General features: G+C 41.0%; 1 protein-coding gene across 2 annotated transcripts in view; it reads left to right on the plus strand.

The window, feature by feature from the left end:
• CPEB4 (cytoplasmic polyadenylation element binding protein 4) overlaps positions 1–15,365 on the plus strand; it is a 55,141-nt gene that overhangs the window by 27,112 nt on the left and 12,664 nt on the right. Inside the window, exon 3 of one of the 2 annotated variants that reach the window (XM_079772195.1) lies at positions 9,301–9,351. The exons of the other annotated variant lie outside the window; for it this stretch is intronic. Coding sequence (XP_079628321.1) covers positions 9,301–9,351 — 51 coding nt within the window. The remainder of the gene's footprint in view (positions 1–9,300; positions 9,352–15,365) is intronic. 2 annotated transcript variants of the gene reach the window in all.

Genomic DNA, 15,365 nt, shown 5'->3' on the forward strand with positions numbered 1-15,365 from the left:
TGAGGAGGAGGACAGAGAGGACTGAGGGGCCCTTCCCGACCCGAGGTTATTATCTCCACCAGGTAGCATTTTGAACTTTGTCTCTGACATCCAAAGCTGTTCTTTTGCCCTTTGAGGCAAGGCTAAGAGTGTGGGCTCTTCAGGCAACATCTGGCATGATGCCGGGGGGCAGGGGGAGCCATATGGCAAAAGGCTGCCCCTGGAGTTGGGTAACATGGCAGCCCTCGTTAGGAGGGGAGCCGGCCTTCTTTAAGCCACGTGGTTTGTGGAAGTATCTTACATTTTAATTTCTGCTTGTATCCCGATCCCATGTCATTCCATGTACCGGGTAGCAGATTGAAGGACACATTAGGTGCTGGGGGACATTTCTCCTTTTTTGAGGTGGACCTGGATATCCTATATAGGGGCACTTCTGATTTTTATTCTGTGCCCCTTCAGAGAAGTATCTCTACCTTAAATCCTTACAATAGCCTTTTCCATGAGTTTTGTGCTCTCCATTTCACAGTGGAGAAGTTGAAGTTCAGAGAAATTAAACAGCTTCTGTAACGTGGATCCTCTAACTGGTACCTAGAGGATCAAGATAGGAACACACAGCTCCTGGGTCTATAGCTTAGGTAGTTATTGTGTAGCACTTAAGAGGGCAACAAACTTAAAAAAAATGTAAACATCTTTGTCTCAGTATGTATTAGAGAGTAGGCGTTAAAGTTTCTTAATTTCTAGTTAGGAGACTGGGCACAAAATTTTAGAACTGTTTTTTAACACCCTAATATATAAAAAGCCAGGGGCTGACACGACTGAAACAACCGAACGGATGGCCGAACAGCAGGCTGCGTGGAGTGACCAGGCTGGCAGGGAGGTTAGTGAGGAACAGCCAAATGACTGAACAGCAGGCTGTGTGGGGCAACCAGGCCGGCAGGGGGGCAGTTGGGAGCGACCAGGCCAGTGGGGAATGGGGCAGTTGGGGGTGACCAGGCCAGCAGGGGGGGCAGTAAGGGGCGACCAGACCAGCACGGGGGGGGGGGGGGGGCAGTTGGGAGCGATCAGGCCGGCAGGCAAAGGTGGTTAGGGGTGATCAGGCAGGCAGGCAGGTGAGCAGTTAGGAGCCAGCAGTCCTGGATTGAGAGAGGGATGTCCAACTGCCAGTTTAGGCCCAATCCCTGGGATTGGGCCTAAACGGGCAGTCGAACATCCCCTGAAGGGTCCCAGATTGGAGAGGGTGCAGGCTGGGCTGAGGGGACTCCCCCCGCCCCCCCCGCACCCGCACGAATTTCATGCAACGGGCCTCTAGTAATCTATAAAATATTCAGATCTCACACCTGCTGGCTTCTTATAGACAGGGCCTCAGTGGGGGTGGAGGTCGGAACAGTCACTGAGGAAACTTTTCCAGGCTGGCTTTTCTTTCCTTGGTTTTGATTCACCACGTCTGTCATGAGACCATAGCGTGTGTGCTCCCAAAGTGATTCAGATGCTCCCTCCCCACGCCACCCTCACTGCCTTCGCTTTGGAGTAAGTTCCTGTAAAGTCTGAAGCTGTGGAGGCCATTCCTACACCAAACACCTATCAGGCATCTATCTGCTCCGTGCCAGGCACTATTGTAGGCTGTTTGTGTGTACCAGGGAAGGAAAAACAGACTCCTGCCTCGTGCAGCTTATCCTCCATAAGTTAGCAGATACCTTGGAATGCGTGTTATTTAGTTTTGAAGACTAACAAGAGGAAGACTTGGTGCCTTGGGTATCAACAGAATGTGTATTAGTTAAGCGATTCGAGTTGACAATAGGTGTGTGTGTAGAAAGCCAGCGAGTGACTGCAGATTGCTTTTTGGGGTTTGGACTTTAGTAGCCAGTTTTAGGAGTGGCTTATCTCTCTAAACTTCTCAGTCACTTACAGACAACCTGGCCTGTGGTCCCCTGGGATTTCTTAAATTGGTCTTGATCTTCTTTTATTCAAGCTCGACTCAGTACAGAGAGACATTTCTCAAAACCACTTTACCTTGGCCACTTGTACAATTCTTGATGCTCACTCACTGGTTCTTTTAAAACATGTCTCTTGTAACACATGCTGCTTTTAATCAACCTTTGTGCGAAGTAGGAGAATTCTAATTTGGCTTTTTTCTTAAAGCTTTTCTACTACCAGTTGGTCTGTTTTCCACCTTCTTTTCCCATTATATTATCCTTAAACAAACACACAGACACACACAAAAAACTGCCTTTGACTGGTTTAGTTTGGACAAAAACTATGCCTAGTTTTTTAAAGCTAAAAAAAATGCCATTAATCACTGGTATCATAACATCCTCTTAAGGCAAGTTATCTTGTTGCTCTGTCCTCTAAATGTAGCATCTAGAGTCAGAAGTCCTCTGGCAGGACTAAAAATAGCCTTCCTGCTTGCTGGCTTGTTGTTAGTCTTACTGGCAGTAGGAAATCTTTTGAATTCCTTAATTAGGTCAGCTCTGTGCTGGTCTCTCTCTAGACATTCCCTTCGGCCTGAAATTCTGAGATGCTTTTAGATCTTGCAACTTTGCACCTGCCCTGAGTTAGATTCAAAGCAATCCTTTTATAGGGAACCTTCGACAATCTGTAGAAACCCATCTCATTGACTGCTTATCTTACAGATAAATGTTATTTTATTTTACCACTTCACAATCTGTTTCAACTCTCATATCTCAATTGAAAAATTAAATGTGATCTTTTTGTACAAAAGGAAGATGCTCCCAGATTTTATTAAATGGGAAAGTGTTAAGTTGAATTTTTGAAGTTTTCATTTTTAAAATAGTACTTCTGCTTTGCCAGTTTGGCTATTATAAAAGTAAGGAGTTAGGTTTTTTCCCTCTTCTCTCCCCCAGGGAAGAATTATATTCATGTTTGTAACCAAAACACTAGCAAATTCTCATTTCTCTGAAGCTGAAAAAAAAACCCAGATGGCTACGCCCTTCTCCAAGGTTCCGGTTTGGGTCTTATGTGGCTAAAAGGAACCCTTCCTCTCTCTGTCTCTCACAAGTGGAAATTTGTTGGTATCTCTGGCTTATAGTTGGGGAGGGGGAATGAATTCATATTAATTGAGCATCTACTCTATTCTGGGGATTTTTCTGGGCATTCTGCAAAAATTGTCTCATCAATTTCTCCCAATAGTCTTGTGAGATAAATGGAAATTTCCTTGTTTTACTGAGGTTCAAAGAAGGAAAGTAATTTGAGCCAGGTCACAAGATGGGATTGGTCTGACTCTCCATCCTGTTCAATGCATGTTCCATGGCGAGGGACCACCCATCGCTGCTTTGCTTCATTCATTCATTCAATAGCTATTATTGAGCACCTTTTGCTCCAAGCTCTGGGATATAAGACCCCAAAATCTGTCCTGAAAGATCTTGTTGCCCTAGAGCCGTGGTCAGCAAACTACAGCTCGCGAGCCACATGCGGCTCTTTGGCCCCTTGAGTGTGGCTCTTCCACAAAATACAACAGCCTGGGCGAGTCTATTTTGAAGAAGTGGCGTTAGAAGAAATTTAAGTTTAAAAAATTTGGCTCTCAAAAGAAATTTCAATCGTTGTACTGTTGATATTTGGCTCTGTTGACTAATGAGTTTGCTGACCACTGCCCTAGAGGAAGAGATAGTTTAGAAATAGGTCATTTAAATACAGTGTAACAAATGTCCAGGGTGTTGTATGGAGCACGTAGCTTATCTGAACCTGAGAGTGGTGGCTTATCTAACCATAAAAGGTGGGGCTTAGGAGGGACACTAACTGGGCAGAAGGGTGAGGGTTTGAGTGGTGAGGTACTAAGGGGGAGGAGGGCATTCTAGACAGAGGGAGGAACTCAGAAGTAAACATTAATGGACCTGAAGGGCTGAAGGACCTAATGTGGGAAGGGAAATGGCAGTGTGGAGAGATGAACCTGGAGAGGTAGGCAAGGAAATTCAGTATTTTTGTAAGCCCTGGCTTTTAAACTGAAAGCCAGTTCTGTCCTAGAGAGGGTTTTGTTTGGCCTAAACTCTTTGTATGTATAATGGCTCTTTTATTTGGGCAGGGGGTGTGGGGGGAATCCTCTCTAGTTGATGTCAGTCCTTGCCAGTCCCCCCGTTGTGGTATTGCATGCAAAAATCTTTATTGGAAGTTGATTGTATCACAGATAGGTCAGTAGGGAGCATAAGAGTACAGAAGAATTTTGATTTGGGGAATTACTTTCAGGTCAATAGAATAAATTATTAAAAATAATTATCTTTATATCATTCAATGGTAGAACATATTGAATACATTTTTGTTAGTGCATATTGATATGTGTTCTGCATTTGTATAAACATAAAGTTGGTACTCCAAACTGAATTCATTGCACATTTCTTGAGCCTTGCTGTGCACTGTCTGGGCCCCCACAGCGCCTGCCGGTCTCTGGCAGCATTGGTAGAAACAGATGTGGGAAGGCAGGCGGGCACCTCCTTTAAAAAAGTATTTATTGCAGCGTGGCTTTGACACACTTAGCATGAAATAAATAAAACGAGCAAGAGCAAGGGAGCAGGAGTACCTCAGTTAGCGACAACAAATGCATGCGTATGTATATACACATCTATGAGTTATGTGTGTAAATCTCGGATCTACCTTAGACATGGGCCTAAGCCCACACGTATCCTTTCCCTATTAGAAATTTGTAATGATGTTCACTGAAGACCCCTCCCTTTTCTTTGGAGTATCAAGTTTTTACAATGTGAGTCGATTAAAACATTGATTTAGAATTTCACGCCACTTGTCACCTTTGAGGACTGCATGGCTATCCATCTGTATTTTGGACAACCTGGTAGCTGTCCCCCATTGTCATTCCTTGGCCTGCACCATGTCACCAGCAATGCTGGCCTGATTCTGAAAAAGGTCACGGCATGAGCTCTAATAGGCCTGGAGAGCATTTGATAATTTTGCTGTTTGCGTGTTTGAAAGGGCAGCCTTATTGTATCATTTCCTGCTCCATCATCAGTAGCAATAATATCTGCTTACTTTTTAGAAAATAACTTTTATCTAATTTTGAAAGTAATACGCACACACAGTATACTGCTAATATATTAATTTCCTTCTAGTCTTTTTTCCTTTCATCTCATTGACTAGATTACTTTAGTTAATGTCTTAAAAGAACATGATAGTACATACTGTTCTTTTGAGCACCTCTTCCCCCAGCAATTCTTAGTCATTCTGGTTGGTAAATACTGGTTCTCTCCCAACTCGCAAATGCCTAGCATAGAATTGCCTAGTTGGAGTTTGGCTCTTTTCAAGGCTGTAGAATTTGGTAGTGTGGTTCCCAGAGTCGCACTGTATCAGTTGCCTATATTTGGCTAGGTTGAGTCATGTCACCAAATATAGCCTGTGCCTTCTGCATGATGTATGCCAGGCTCCTGGCTCCAAGTGCCACAGCTGGCCTCCAGAGACTGACTCTGCTGTGTCCTTTAGATTGGGCCTGCTGACCAGGCAGTATTTCTTTCTATTTGTAACACAATCAATACCAAGATGATTCAGAGATTGTTTTCTTTACCAAATAGGTTCACTTGTATGAAATCCTAATGCCCTCCTTCTCCCTTGAGGAATTAAATTCTAAATGTGCCCAAACCTGGATTATGTTTATAGATAGGATGTGTTATAAAAAATAACAACCGCCCTAGCTGGTTTGGCTTAGTGGATAGAACGTTGGCCTGCGGACTGAAGGATCCCGGGTTCGATTCCAGTCAAGGGCACATGCCTGGGTTGCGGGCTCTATCCCCAGTGGGGGGTGTGCAGGAGACAGCCGATCAATGATTCTCTCTCATCATTGATGTTTTTATCTCTCCCTCTCCCTTCTTCTCTGAAATCAATAAAAATAAAAAATAGCAACAACAAAACAAAAACCACATCCACTGGGTTGTATTTATATTTAGATGTAGCAGTTATTTTTTCTTTTATTTTGCTTTATTCAGTTGTGAAAAGCTGGTGTTCTAAGTTCAGGGAATGAACTCACAGAATGCTTGCCTGGTACCCCAACAGGAAACTCAAGGTGCTAGTTCAAAAAGGCTCTAGCTCCTAAAGGGGTTGTTATGTAAGAGAGATAAGAAAGCCAGTAGCTGAAGTAATTACCTAAGAAGGTTGGCTGGCGCAGCAGAGCTAGAAATAAAATTTGGCGAGCTGATCTAAAAAGGGGGTTTCCTTTTTGGGAATGGTGCCCTGAAAAAGGTGAGTCTGAAAGAAAAAAAAAAAAAAAAGACTTGAGAAATAGCCTCCAGAAGGAGGGGATTGTGGGTAATGTAGCCATGGAATAGAAAATGCAGAAGTGCCCATGTATATTGGCGTCCACAGAGCAGAGGATGTTAAAGCAGAGGGAGCATGTGAAAGGCTCGTGGAAGACCTGAAAGACCTCAAATGGGAGCTCCGGGCAGGTTTCCAGAAAGAAAGTGCTAGGTATCATCTACGATGGATGTCAAGAATGGGTGACTCGAGATATTTTAATTATAGAAAGAATTTGCAGAAGGATAGGGCAGACAGGTTAGGGAAGCAATAAGAAACCTTAAAAAATTCTGTCACTGCTTATATTTTTAAATTGAAGTAGAAAGCATTACCCATTACTGGTTGTTTAACAAAATGTCCCAGATGTATTTGCTGCTCAGAGGTCAAAATTGATTCCATCCTGACCAGGTCAAAAATTAAAAACAAGGATCACCTTTCAGAGTTAAACTCTGCACCTTGCCAGTGATTCTTCAGGGCCCTATTGTGTTAGCTGACGGCTAGAATGACTGGATTCAGACATCTCAGGAGCAGAAAAAACATCAAAGGCTCTCCTTGGGAGGTGCGCTCTCTGTGAGGCGAACTGGAGAACTGAGTGAAGGGTCCCTTTGAGCCCATCAAGCTGAAACAGTCCTCTCCCTTTCCTTAAAAGTCACCCAAAGGTGAGTTTCAGATGAGGCAGAGCTTGATTTCTTAAACTGGGCCAGCCTGTTTGGTCATTTGTCTCCCTGTTACTCGTCCTCGCTTGGCATCCAGGAAGAGGCATTAGAGTTCATGTGCAACAGCCAGAACTTCAGCTGGAATGTTGGCATTCGAAATATTCAAATATCTGAATATCCTCTTCGAAATAACAAAACATTTCCTCTTCACTTCAGTTAATGAAGTTACATAAATGTCTGTATTAACTTACATCATCTTTTTACAAAATGTTTTCAGATAAATAAAAATGGTATGTGTGACGGCTCTGTTAGTTCAGTACCCGGGGGTGTTTCAGTTACAAGTGTATGCTGTGCTCCATTATAAAAGTCAGCAGCTACTGCGAGTTACGTGATTCTGAAACAGCTCGCCCCTTCCCAAGTTTTTAACCGTCAAGGGTCATGTTCTTGTTCCAGCATCTCGAGTCTGTGCTTTTTTAAAAGCGCACTTGTGACAGGTCAGAAGATGCGGGCTTATAGTCAAGCAGTTCAGGTGGAATTCCAGTGGAGCTGGATACTGAGCTGTGTGATTAGTATTAAACAACGAAGCCAATTTTTAGGAATAAATTGATATGTTATTTTGTACCTCCTCCTTCCTTATCTCCACCCCTACCTCCATTCCCTTAATAGGAACAAGCTGAAATTTTAAATAGAATAATGAACAACTTAATAACAGTAAAAACAATCCTTGTATTTGATTGTAAATTGCAGGAGAATTATTAAGTTCAGATTTTGTTTCATATTAGATTCTCAAGTTTTGGATATGGATTAGTTGAAGCTATTAACAATGGAGAACAATGTTCTCTTTTCACGGCGTGAGTTCATTTCTGTGGAGACTCTTTCAAAGAAGCAGGATTTGGAGAGGTTGAAGGCTGGCCGAGGCCTAACGTTCCTCTCTGGAGTTGTAAACATGGCTGTTGGATCCACAGGCCCGCGGGTTAGCTCTGGTTCGCGTAGTGCTCAGTGGAACCGGGGAGAGTCTCCCTGGCATGTTGGCAGGCTTGCCCCACCCAGCCTCAGGGAATGGGAGAACTCTGCTTACCCCCTTTTCCAGCCTCGGAGAGCCTCCTATGGTTCTGTGGGGTCCGAGTTTAGACTGCTGTTTCCTGTGGAACAGTTGTAATTCTGAGTCAGTTTTAAATTCTCACACTACTCCTCACTTATACAGCGCTGGGCTGGGCGATGGTAGCTACTGAATCAATAGTCAGGTTCCCCTGTCCATTCCTTACATGAGCAAGACTTTGTTGAAAGTTCTCCACCATTCTCATGAAGGTGGGTGTAGATGGGCACGTGGAACATGGAGACTTAAAAATGTTGCCATAGTGATTTTTATCATGTGTAGCATAGAATTAGGTACATGGTGTGCATTCAGTAAGGATTTGTGGTCTAGATACCTCAACTTACATGTAGAAATTCTCCCCTAACAGAAGTAGAATTCCTTGCCCAGCCTGTGTAGTTCAGTGGTTGCACAAGGAGATCCAGTTCGATTCCTGGTCAGGGCACATGCCAGGGTTGCTGGCTTGATCCCCAGTAGGGGTTGTGCAGGAGGCAGGCAATCAATGATTCTCATCATTGATGTTTCTATCTCTCCCTCCCTCTCCCTTTCTCTCTGAAATCAATAAAATAAAAGAAAATAAATAGAAGTCCTTATAAAGGGAGAAACCATTTCCAGCGCCATCCTCCCTTTATTTGGGGTTACCAGTTTAGAAGTTGGTGCATCCTCCAAAAATGTTAGCACCTTCACAAATTTTTTGATGGGCATCATGGGCATCCATTTAAAAAATTCAAGGGAAACTAAGCCAGTGTTTTTTGAGTGCCTGCTGTGCTCTGGGCATTGTGCTGTGTGTTGTGTGCTTTGATATTTTCTGTCACAGGTAAATACAATGTTTTTCTTTACCTTCTGTACTGATTCTCAAAATGCAAATTTAAACACATTAGCATATCTGTACATGTAGGCATAAGCCTGGCACTTTTGTTCTAAATTATAGAAAAATATTACTGCTAATTACATACTTCTAAAAAGCAACAAAATACTATATATTTGAAATTTTTTTCACATGTATAGGGCTAAAAATGTGAAGATTGTCATTATGAACTGGTATTAGAACATAATGGTAAAAAGAAAATTAGTTTGCATAGGGATTTAGAAGTTAGAATGACCGAATAACTTTCCTACTTTCAGACTTTCCCGTTTTGAATGTTTGTCAACGTGCTGATTGGTATGTCCTCTGACTCATTGTGGTTATTAGCACAACGAAGTTTTATCCCAAATACAGTTTTTTTTAATACCTTATCTATTAAAACAAGCAATTCAGTTTTGTTATTGCATACGCTTAAACCATCCATGAAGAAAATCAACTTAGTAACGGCCTTCTTTTACCTTCAGGTCGTCTAAACTATTCATATCCAGGATCCGATAGCTCTCTGCTTATTAATGGTAAGTGATAATCGATTTACCCTAGTGAAGTTCATAGGCTGAAACCAGTTAGTATAGGTGAAAAAATGTAGTAATTATGCTTCAGCAAATAGAGAAATGGCATTAGTTTATTCTATAATGACAATTGAAAGTTGCTATTAGTCTATCGGGTATTTTATGAATAATTTCTTTTCCTCCAAATTGTGGCAAGACCTTTTTAAACTTTGAGAGCCAACCAGTTCTCTGTCTTGAAATTGGTCACAATGAGAATTATATAATGATATAAAAAGGATGGCTTATTCTAACTTGAGCTTCTGTCGAGTGACCTTTGAAATGTCAACATAAAACCATCTCCATGTAGTTGGAGAAATGTTCCAGGATAATCAGAGATCTGCAACCAGGAAGAGCTGCCTGAGACCACAGGGGTTGACATTGCAAAGGACAAGGTCATTCACTGTTTGCTGTCTAATTAGAACAAGAGAAATGAAGTTTTATGGCCTTTGCAGTGTCTTCAATAGCCAAGTAGATTACAATTCTAAATATTACCACTGTGCTGTGGCATTCTGTTTTTATAAGCTTATGCTGAAACAAACGAATTCATAGGGAAGGAGGAGACATGTAGGTGCAGAAGGAATTAAAGAATCAAGAATGGTCTGTTTGGTAGTGCTGTAAGTTAAAATTGGGTGGAATACAGGGGTCCTGTTTACTTCTTTCTACTCATTTACTATGGAGTGGATTTCAAATGTGTGTGTTCATTTTGCTTTCCATTTGTCAAAACTCATTTTATGTCCCACCACTTCTAAGAAGTTTTCTTGACTAAATAGCTTTATTTTCATCATTCCAAAAACAGAACACACACACACAACTTCTACTCCTTGTCTATGGTCTACTGTGAATGGGGAATTGAGAGTTATCTTTATGACTGGACCTCTTTTTGGCTAGTGTTGGAAGTCAGTGTTCTGAAGGACGTAGGGTTGTCGCGCCAGGAAAAGTTAGGAGATTTGATTTATGAGAGTGGCTGCGGGCGCATCAGATCCTCTGGAGACATGCGGTTTATAAAAACCTTACTTGTTCACCCGACTTTGGTCTTTTCATGCTATCACTGCCAGAAATAAGGCCAAAATATAAGATTTCAGCATAAATGTGTGTAGACGGAAAACAAAGCCCAGTGGTGACAGTGGCATCGGGATGAGGGGATCAGGTAAAGGTTGCCTTTGTCGCTTTCCCTGGGGAACAAGCTGCAGAGTCGGGCTGCGGGATGGAAAGTGCAGTGACCCAGGTTTGAGATACCGCTGTGTGATCTCAGACAAAGTGATCGGTTCTTCTCTGTCCCTGTCTCCGCAGGAAGCCGCTAAATTAGATCAGGTGCCCTGCGTCCATCTTTGGTGAAGTGAGAAAAATAAACACTCTCTAGCTGGTTGTCCTTAAAGCTCAATTCACTTAATTTTTTAAAAACGTCTCTTAGGAGATTGTTTTTTCTTTCCCTCCTGCCCCCGTAAATATTTCTGCTCTTATGAATAGATCATTTTTAATGACCCTTACTTGGCAAAGAAAAAAATAAAGGTAACCTTTTCCCAAAAAGATTTGTTTTGAAATTTTACTAGAAGGGGACTAGATGTTTTTTACCATTGTGTACATGGAAATTGTATTTATTATAAGGGTGTACTGGCCGAGGTTCACACCGCTTAAACTGAAAGATAGGAAGATAAAGAAAGAATAAAGATAGGTCAAAGAGACATGCTGGCTCCTCAGACAAGACCCCAGAGTGTGAGGTTATGCCTGTCATGGGCTCAGACCTAGGGCTTCAGAACTTGATTTTGTCTGAGTTGATCAAGTGTTAGTTCCTAATAACCAACCGACTAGGACCAGATATCGATGTATGCATTTGTAATGGGGAATAACGCTTCTAGGAGGACCAGATGTGGGAGTCGACTGATAGACTTATTTTTCCTTCAATAGCAAAGTGGATTATAATAGAAGATTGATTAACAATTATGAAATTATAATGAGTTGGAGGTGGAGAGGTGTTGAGACAATTTCTTAGTCACTTTGATTTAGGCATAGGCATAGCCCAGTCTCTTCAATCAAATTTATGAAACATCTTCTATGGTGGGCTGCTTCTCTAGATAGATTGATCTCATTCATGTATTGATTCTTAATAGCTTTGTTCTCATTTTAGCTAAGGTTTTGGGAGCACATATATTGCAAATCTGGTGTAATACATTGATTAAATGCATATAAATCATTAGCATAGCACCTGGCATGTAGTAAAATTAAAATATTTAGAGTATCACTTTTTTTGGTTAGGAATATTAGTGTTAAAAGATTTATAAGGAAAAAAATACAAGGGATTAAGAAGAATATATAAAAATTGTGGCTGAACATGCTTTCTATGTCTATTGTTAATGTAGATAACCTAAAACTTAACTATATTCACTTTTAAAAGCAATCTCTTCACATCTTAATTCATTTTCAGTTTATAACTGAAAAGAAAAGCCTAATACATTGTGTTGCTTTATATTCGTTATTCAGTTTTAAGACTTTAGGAACTGTAAGGAGTTCCCTACCCACCATAAATAGTCTATTCCGGCTTTAAACCCTTTATATCTCGCTACTCGGCTTGTTCAGCGGTAACTTCCAGAGCTTTTTCTTCCAAGCCTCTCTGAGTTGAAAGCCATTTCTTGTTTTGTTTGGATACAATTGTCTAAGAGCTGTTTATTCTCTTTCTCTCATGAACATTTGAATTTCAACTATGATAATTATTGTAGAACTTGTTTTGAAATTTTCAAGTAATCTCAAAGCTTTTGGAAAAACACGGGGTTTACATCCTAAATAAGTAACAAGAGGAAAGATTCCGAGTAGCCTCCCAGCTTCCGCAGTCTAGATTGGAAGGACATTGGAGTTTGCACATACAAGATAAAAAGGCCTTACTCATCGGTGGGGTGAATCACTGTTGTTGGGGTTATTTTTCCATTCTCAGTCATCAGTTCATCAGTTTTCATACTATGCAGTGGCCTTCATATACTACCCATGTCTTTTAAAGGTATTGCCAGTATAATTCAACAAATAATAATCGATAACTGTGCAAAGAATGCTGTAGTGCACATCCTAGGGGAGTATTCAATGTATTGCTGGGTTATTCGTTGTAGAGATTTTTTTGAGGGGGAATCCTTGGATTCTAAATATATAAAAAAAACAAACACGTTTTCTAGCTACTGTTTGGATACATATTAGTGTGCCAGGGCCACCATAACAAGGACCACAGACTAAGTGGCTTAAGCAGAAATTTCTTCTCAGCACCAGAGCCTAGAAGTCTGAGTTGATTTCTTCTGAGGCCTCTTTCCTTGGCTGGTAGACAGCTGTCTTCTCTCTGTGTTTGCATGATTTTCCTCTGTGCTGGTCTGTGTCCTAATATCTTATACACGTATTGAAATAGGGCCCACCATTGCCTTCACCACACCATTTAGAACATTCTTGAATCATGTTAGTACTAAACATTAATTTATTGAGGACTTTATAAATCAAAACTAAGAAATAAAAATAAAAGTAGATGAACATATAAATAGTATTCATTTTAACCCCGATGGGACTAGAAGATTTTTATTTAATAATAGCATGCATTTTTGAAATCTTTTAATAGTGTACTCTTTGGTAATTAAAGGAAAATTCTGAGCAGTTTATTTCAGCTGACTTAGCTAGAAGTTTTCCAAATGTAGATTTCTTTAAACATATTTAACCCTTTGCACTCGCTTGCTTTTTTCTCGATTCCTTTATTCTAATGCTAACCGTGTCGAGTCACACTCGACATCCGAGTGCAAAAGGTTAAAGTAGTTTTTTTACTTGATACTTCCTTGGATGTTTGAGAAACATCAAAAATATGCAACACTTGATAATCATGAGATTGGAAATCTGTCTGGCAAGACAGGTTCCTCAGGAAAGTGGTGAGGATCTGTGTTAACAAGTATTTCATCATAATGTGTTTGCACCAAGTATACTTTGCAGTTGGTGAGGAAAAGGTGCTGCGTACGTCTTTCATCCAGAAGATGAAGTGGCACCATTGACCATTCTGTCAGTATCTGGGTTCTGGTTACACACGTGTGTTCACGTTATAGAAATCTTATTGATCTGTACATTTGTGATTTGTGTGCATTCCCCTATATATGTCACATGTCAAAATCTACATTAAAAATAGCGTATAATGTTAACAGCATTATAATAAGTAGAACTCATACATTTAAACATATTCATTTTCTGTTTTCTAGAATGACATTGTTTTTATTATTTTGGTACTCATTTATATTAATTTCCCTATTTGAATGGGAAGTTTTTATAATTATAAATATTGTATGCCAATAACTGATTTTCCCTTAATGTGGGAAAATGTTTCTAAACAGTTTTCAGGATTTAATATCAGCATTTAAGCAGCTTAATTTTGTGGTACAAAATCAAAGTTTGAAAGTACCATTTGAATACTTTAAGAGTGTTTGAATTTGCTTTTGATCTGTAGCCTTTATTGTTCCTGAAACTATATTTATTTTTTAAATAATGGAAGCTATGAGATTTTAATATTAGTTTTGTAACTTTTAAAAGCCTATACTTTTCAAATATATTTTCACAGAAATCCAAGCAACATCAGTTAACTTTTTGAGATCAGCAGAACCCAGATTTTCAAATCATTAGTTTCCCCAAACCCCCGTGCAGTTAGTTGTATGAATAGAATGTTTTTGGAGAAGCATCTGCTCTTGTGCTGTCTTTGTCTTTCTGACCTCCGTCAGGTTGACAACGTAAGAGACTACCTTTCCCTTCTCCAAACAAGGCCTAGTAAAGGACAACCTCACCGCGGAGGGAGATTTTATGCTGTTTTAGTCCATTTGCCCAAGTACTCTGGTGTAATCCAGTGTTTTCTAGTAATGGTAGAAATGTATTTTGCTTAAGACGTAATTCCATTTTGGAGAAGATGCATGTGGCACCTCTAAGTTACACTTCTAACTCAGTTATAGCTCCGCTTCCTCCTGTGTAAACCTCATCTCCAGCCCAGACCCCCCTGCTCCATCTGCTTTTGTTCTGGGCGTCTTTCCCTGAGCATCGCAGCACCGTCTGCAGCACCACCACCCTGCAATGCCTTGCTCTGATTTTCTTGTAAGGTCCACCTCAAATGCTACTCAGCCCTCTCTCTGCCCCTTAAATCAAGACCAATTGTTCGCCCTAGCCGGTCTGGCTCAGTGGATAGAGCATCGGCCTGTGGACCAAAGGGTTACAGGTTCGATTCCAGTCAAGGGCATGTACCTTGGTTGCAGGCTCCTCCCCAGCCCAGGCCCTCGTTGGGGCACGTGCAGGAGGCAGCCAATCAATGTGTTTCTCTCACATCAGTATTTCTCTCTGTCTTTCCCTCTCTCTTCCACTCTCTCTAAAAATCAGTGGAAAAATATCCTCAGGTGAGGATTAAAAACAACAATAATTGTTCCTCCTCAGTTTGTTCCCATTTCACCTGTCACCTAACTACCATAGCAAATAGGCACATGACATTCTCAGTGTTTACTTATGTGGCCGTGGAGTCAGGGCTGGGTGTGCTTACCCACAGTGCCCAGCAATGTGAGCATTCAGGAAACATTTGTTGAATAAAACTGAGGTATTTGGACAGGCTGGGCTTATAAATGCCAGTTTTTTTCAGGGAAGGCATTTTCTCAAAAGTGTTCTGATTTAAAGTTCATGTTGCCATTCCTGAGTATTCAGGGAAATACGTATAATTATATGAATATACTGCTCTTCCTGGCTGCCACCTGCTTGGTGATAAAATGCCAAACTTTATACTTGTTTAAAAATATATATTGATTTTTTTACAGAGAGGAAGGGAGAGGGATAGGAAGTTAGAAACATCGATGAGAGAGAAACATCGACCAGCTGCCTCCTGCACACCCCCTACTGGGGATATGCCCGAAACCAAGGTACCTGCCCTTGACCGGAATCGAACCTGGGACCCTTCAGTCCACAGGCTGATGCTCTATCCACTGAGCCAAACCAGTTAGAGCTAAACT

Source organism: Cnephaeus nilssonii (genome assembly GCF_951640355.1).
Source record: "Cnephaeus nilssonii genome assembly, chromosome: 5".
Lineage (NCBI taxonomy): Eukaryota > Metazoa > Chordata > Mammalia > Chiroptera > Vespertilionidae > Cnephaeus > Cnephaeus nilssonii.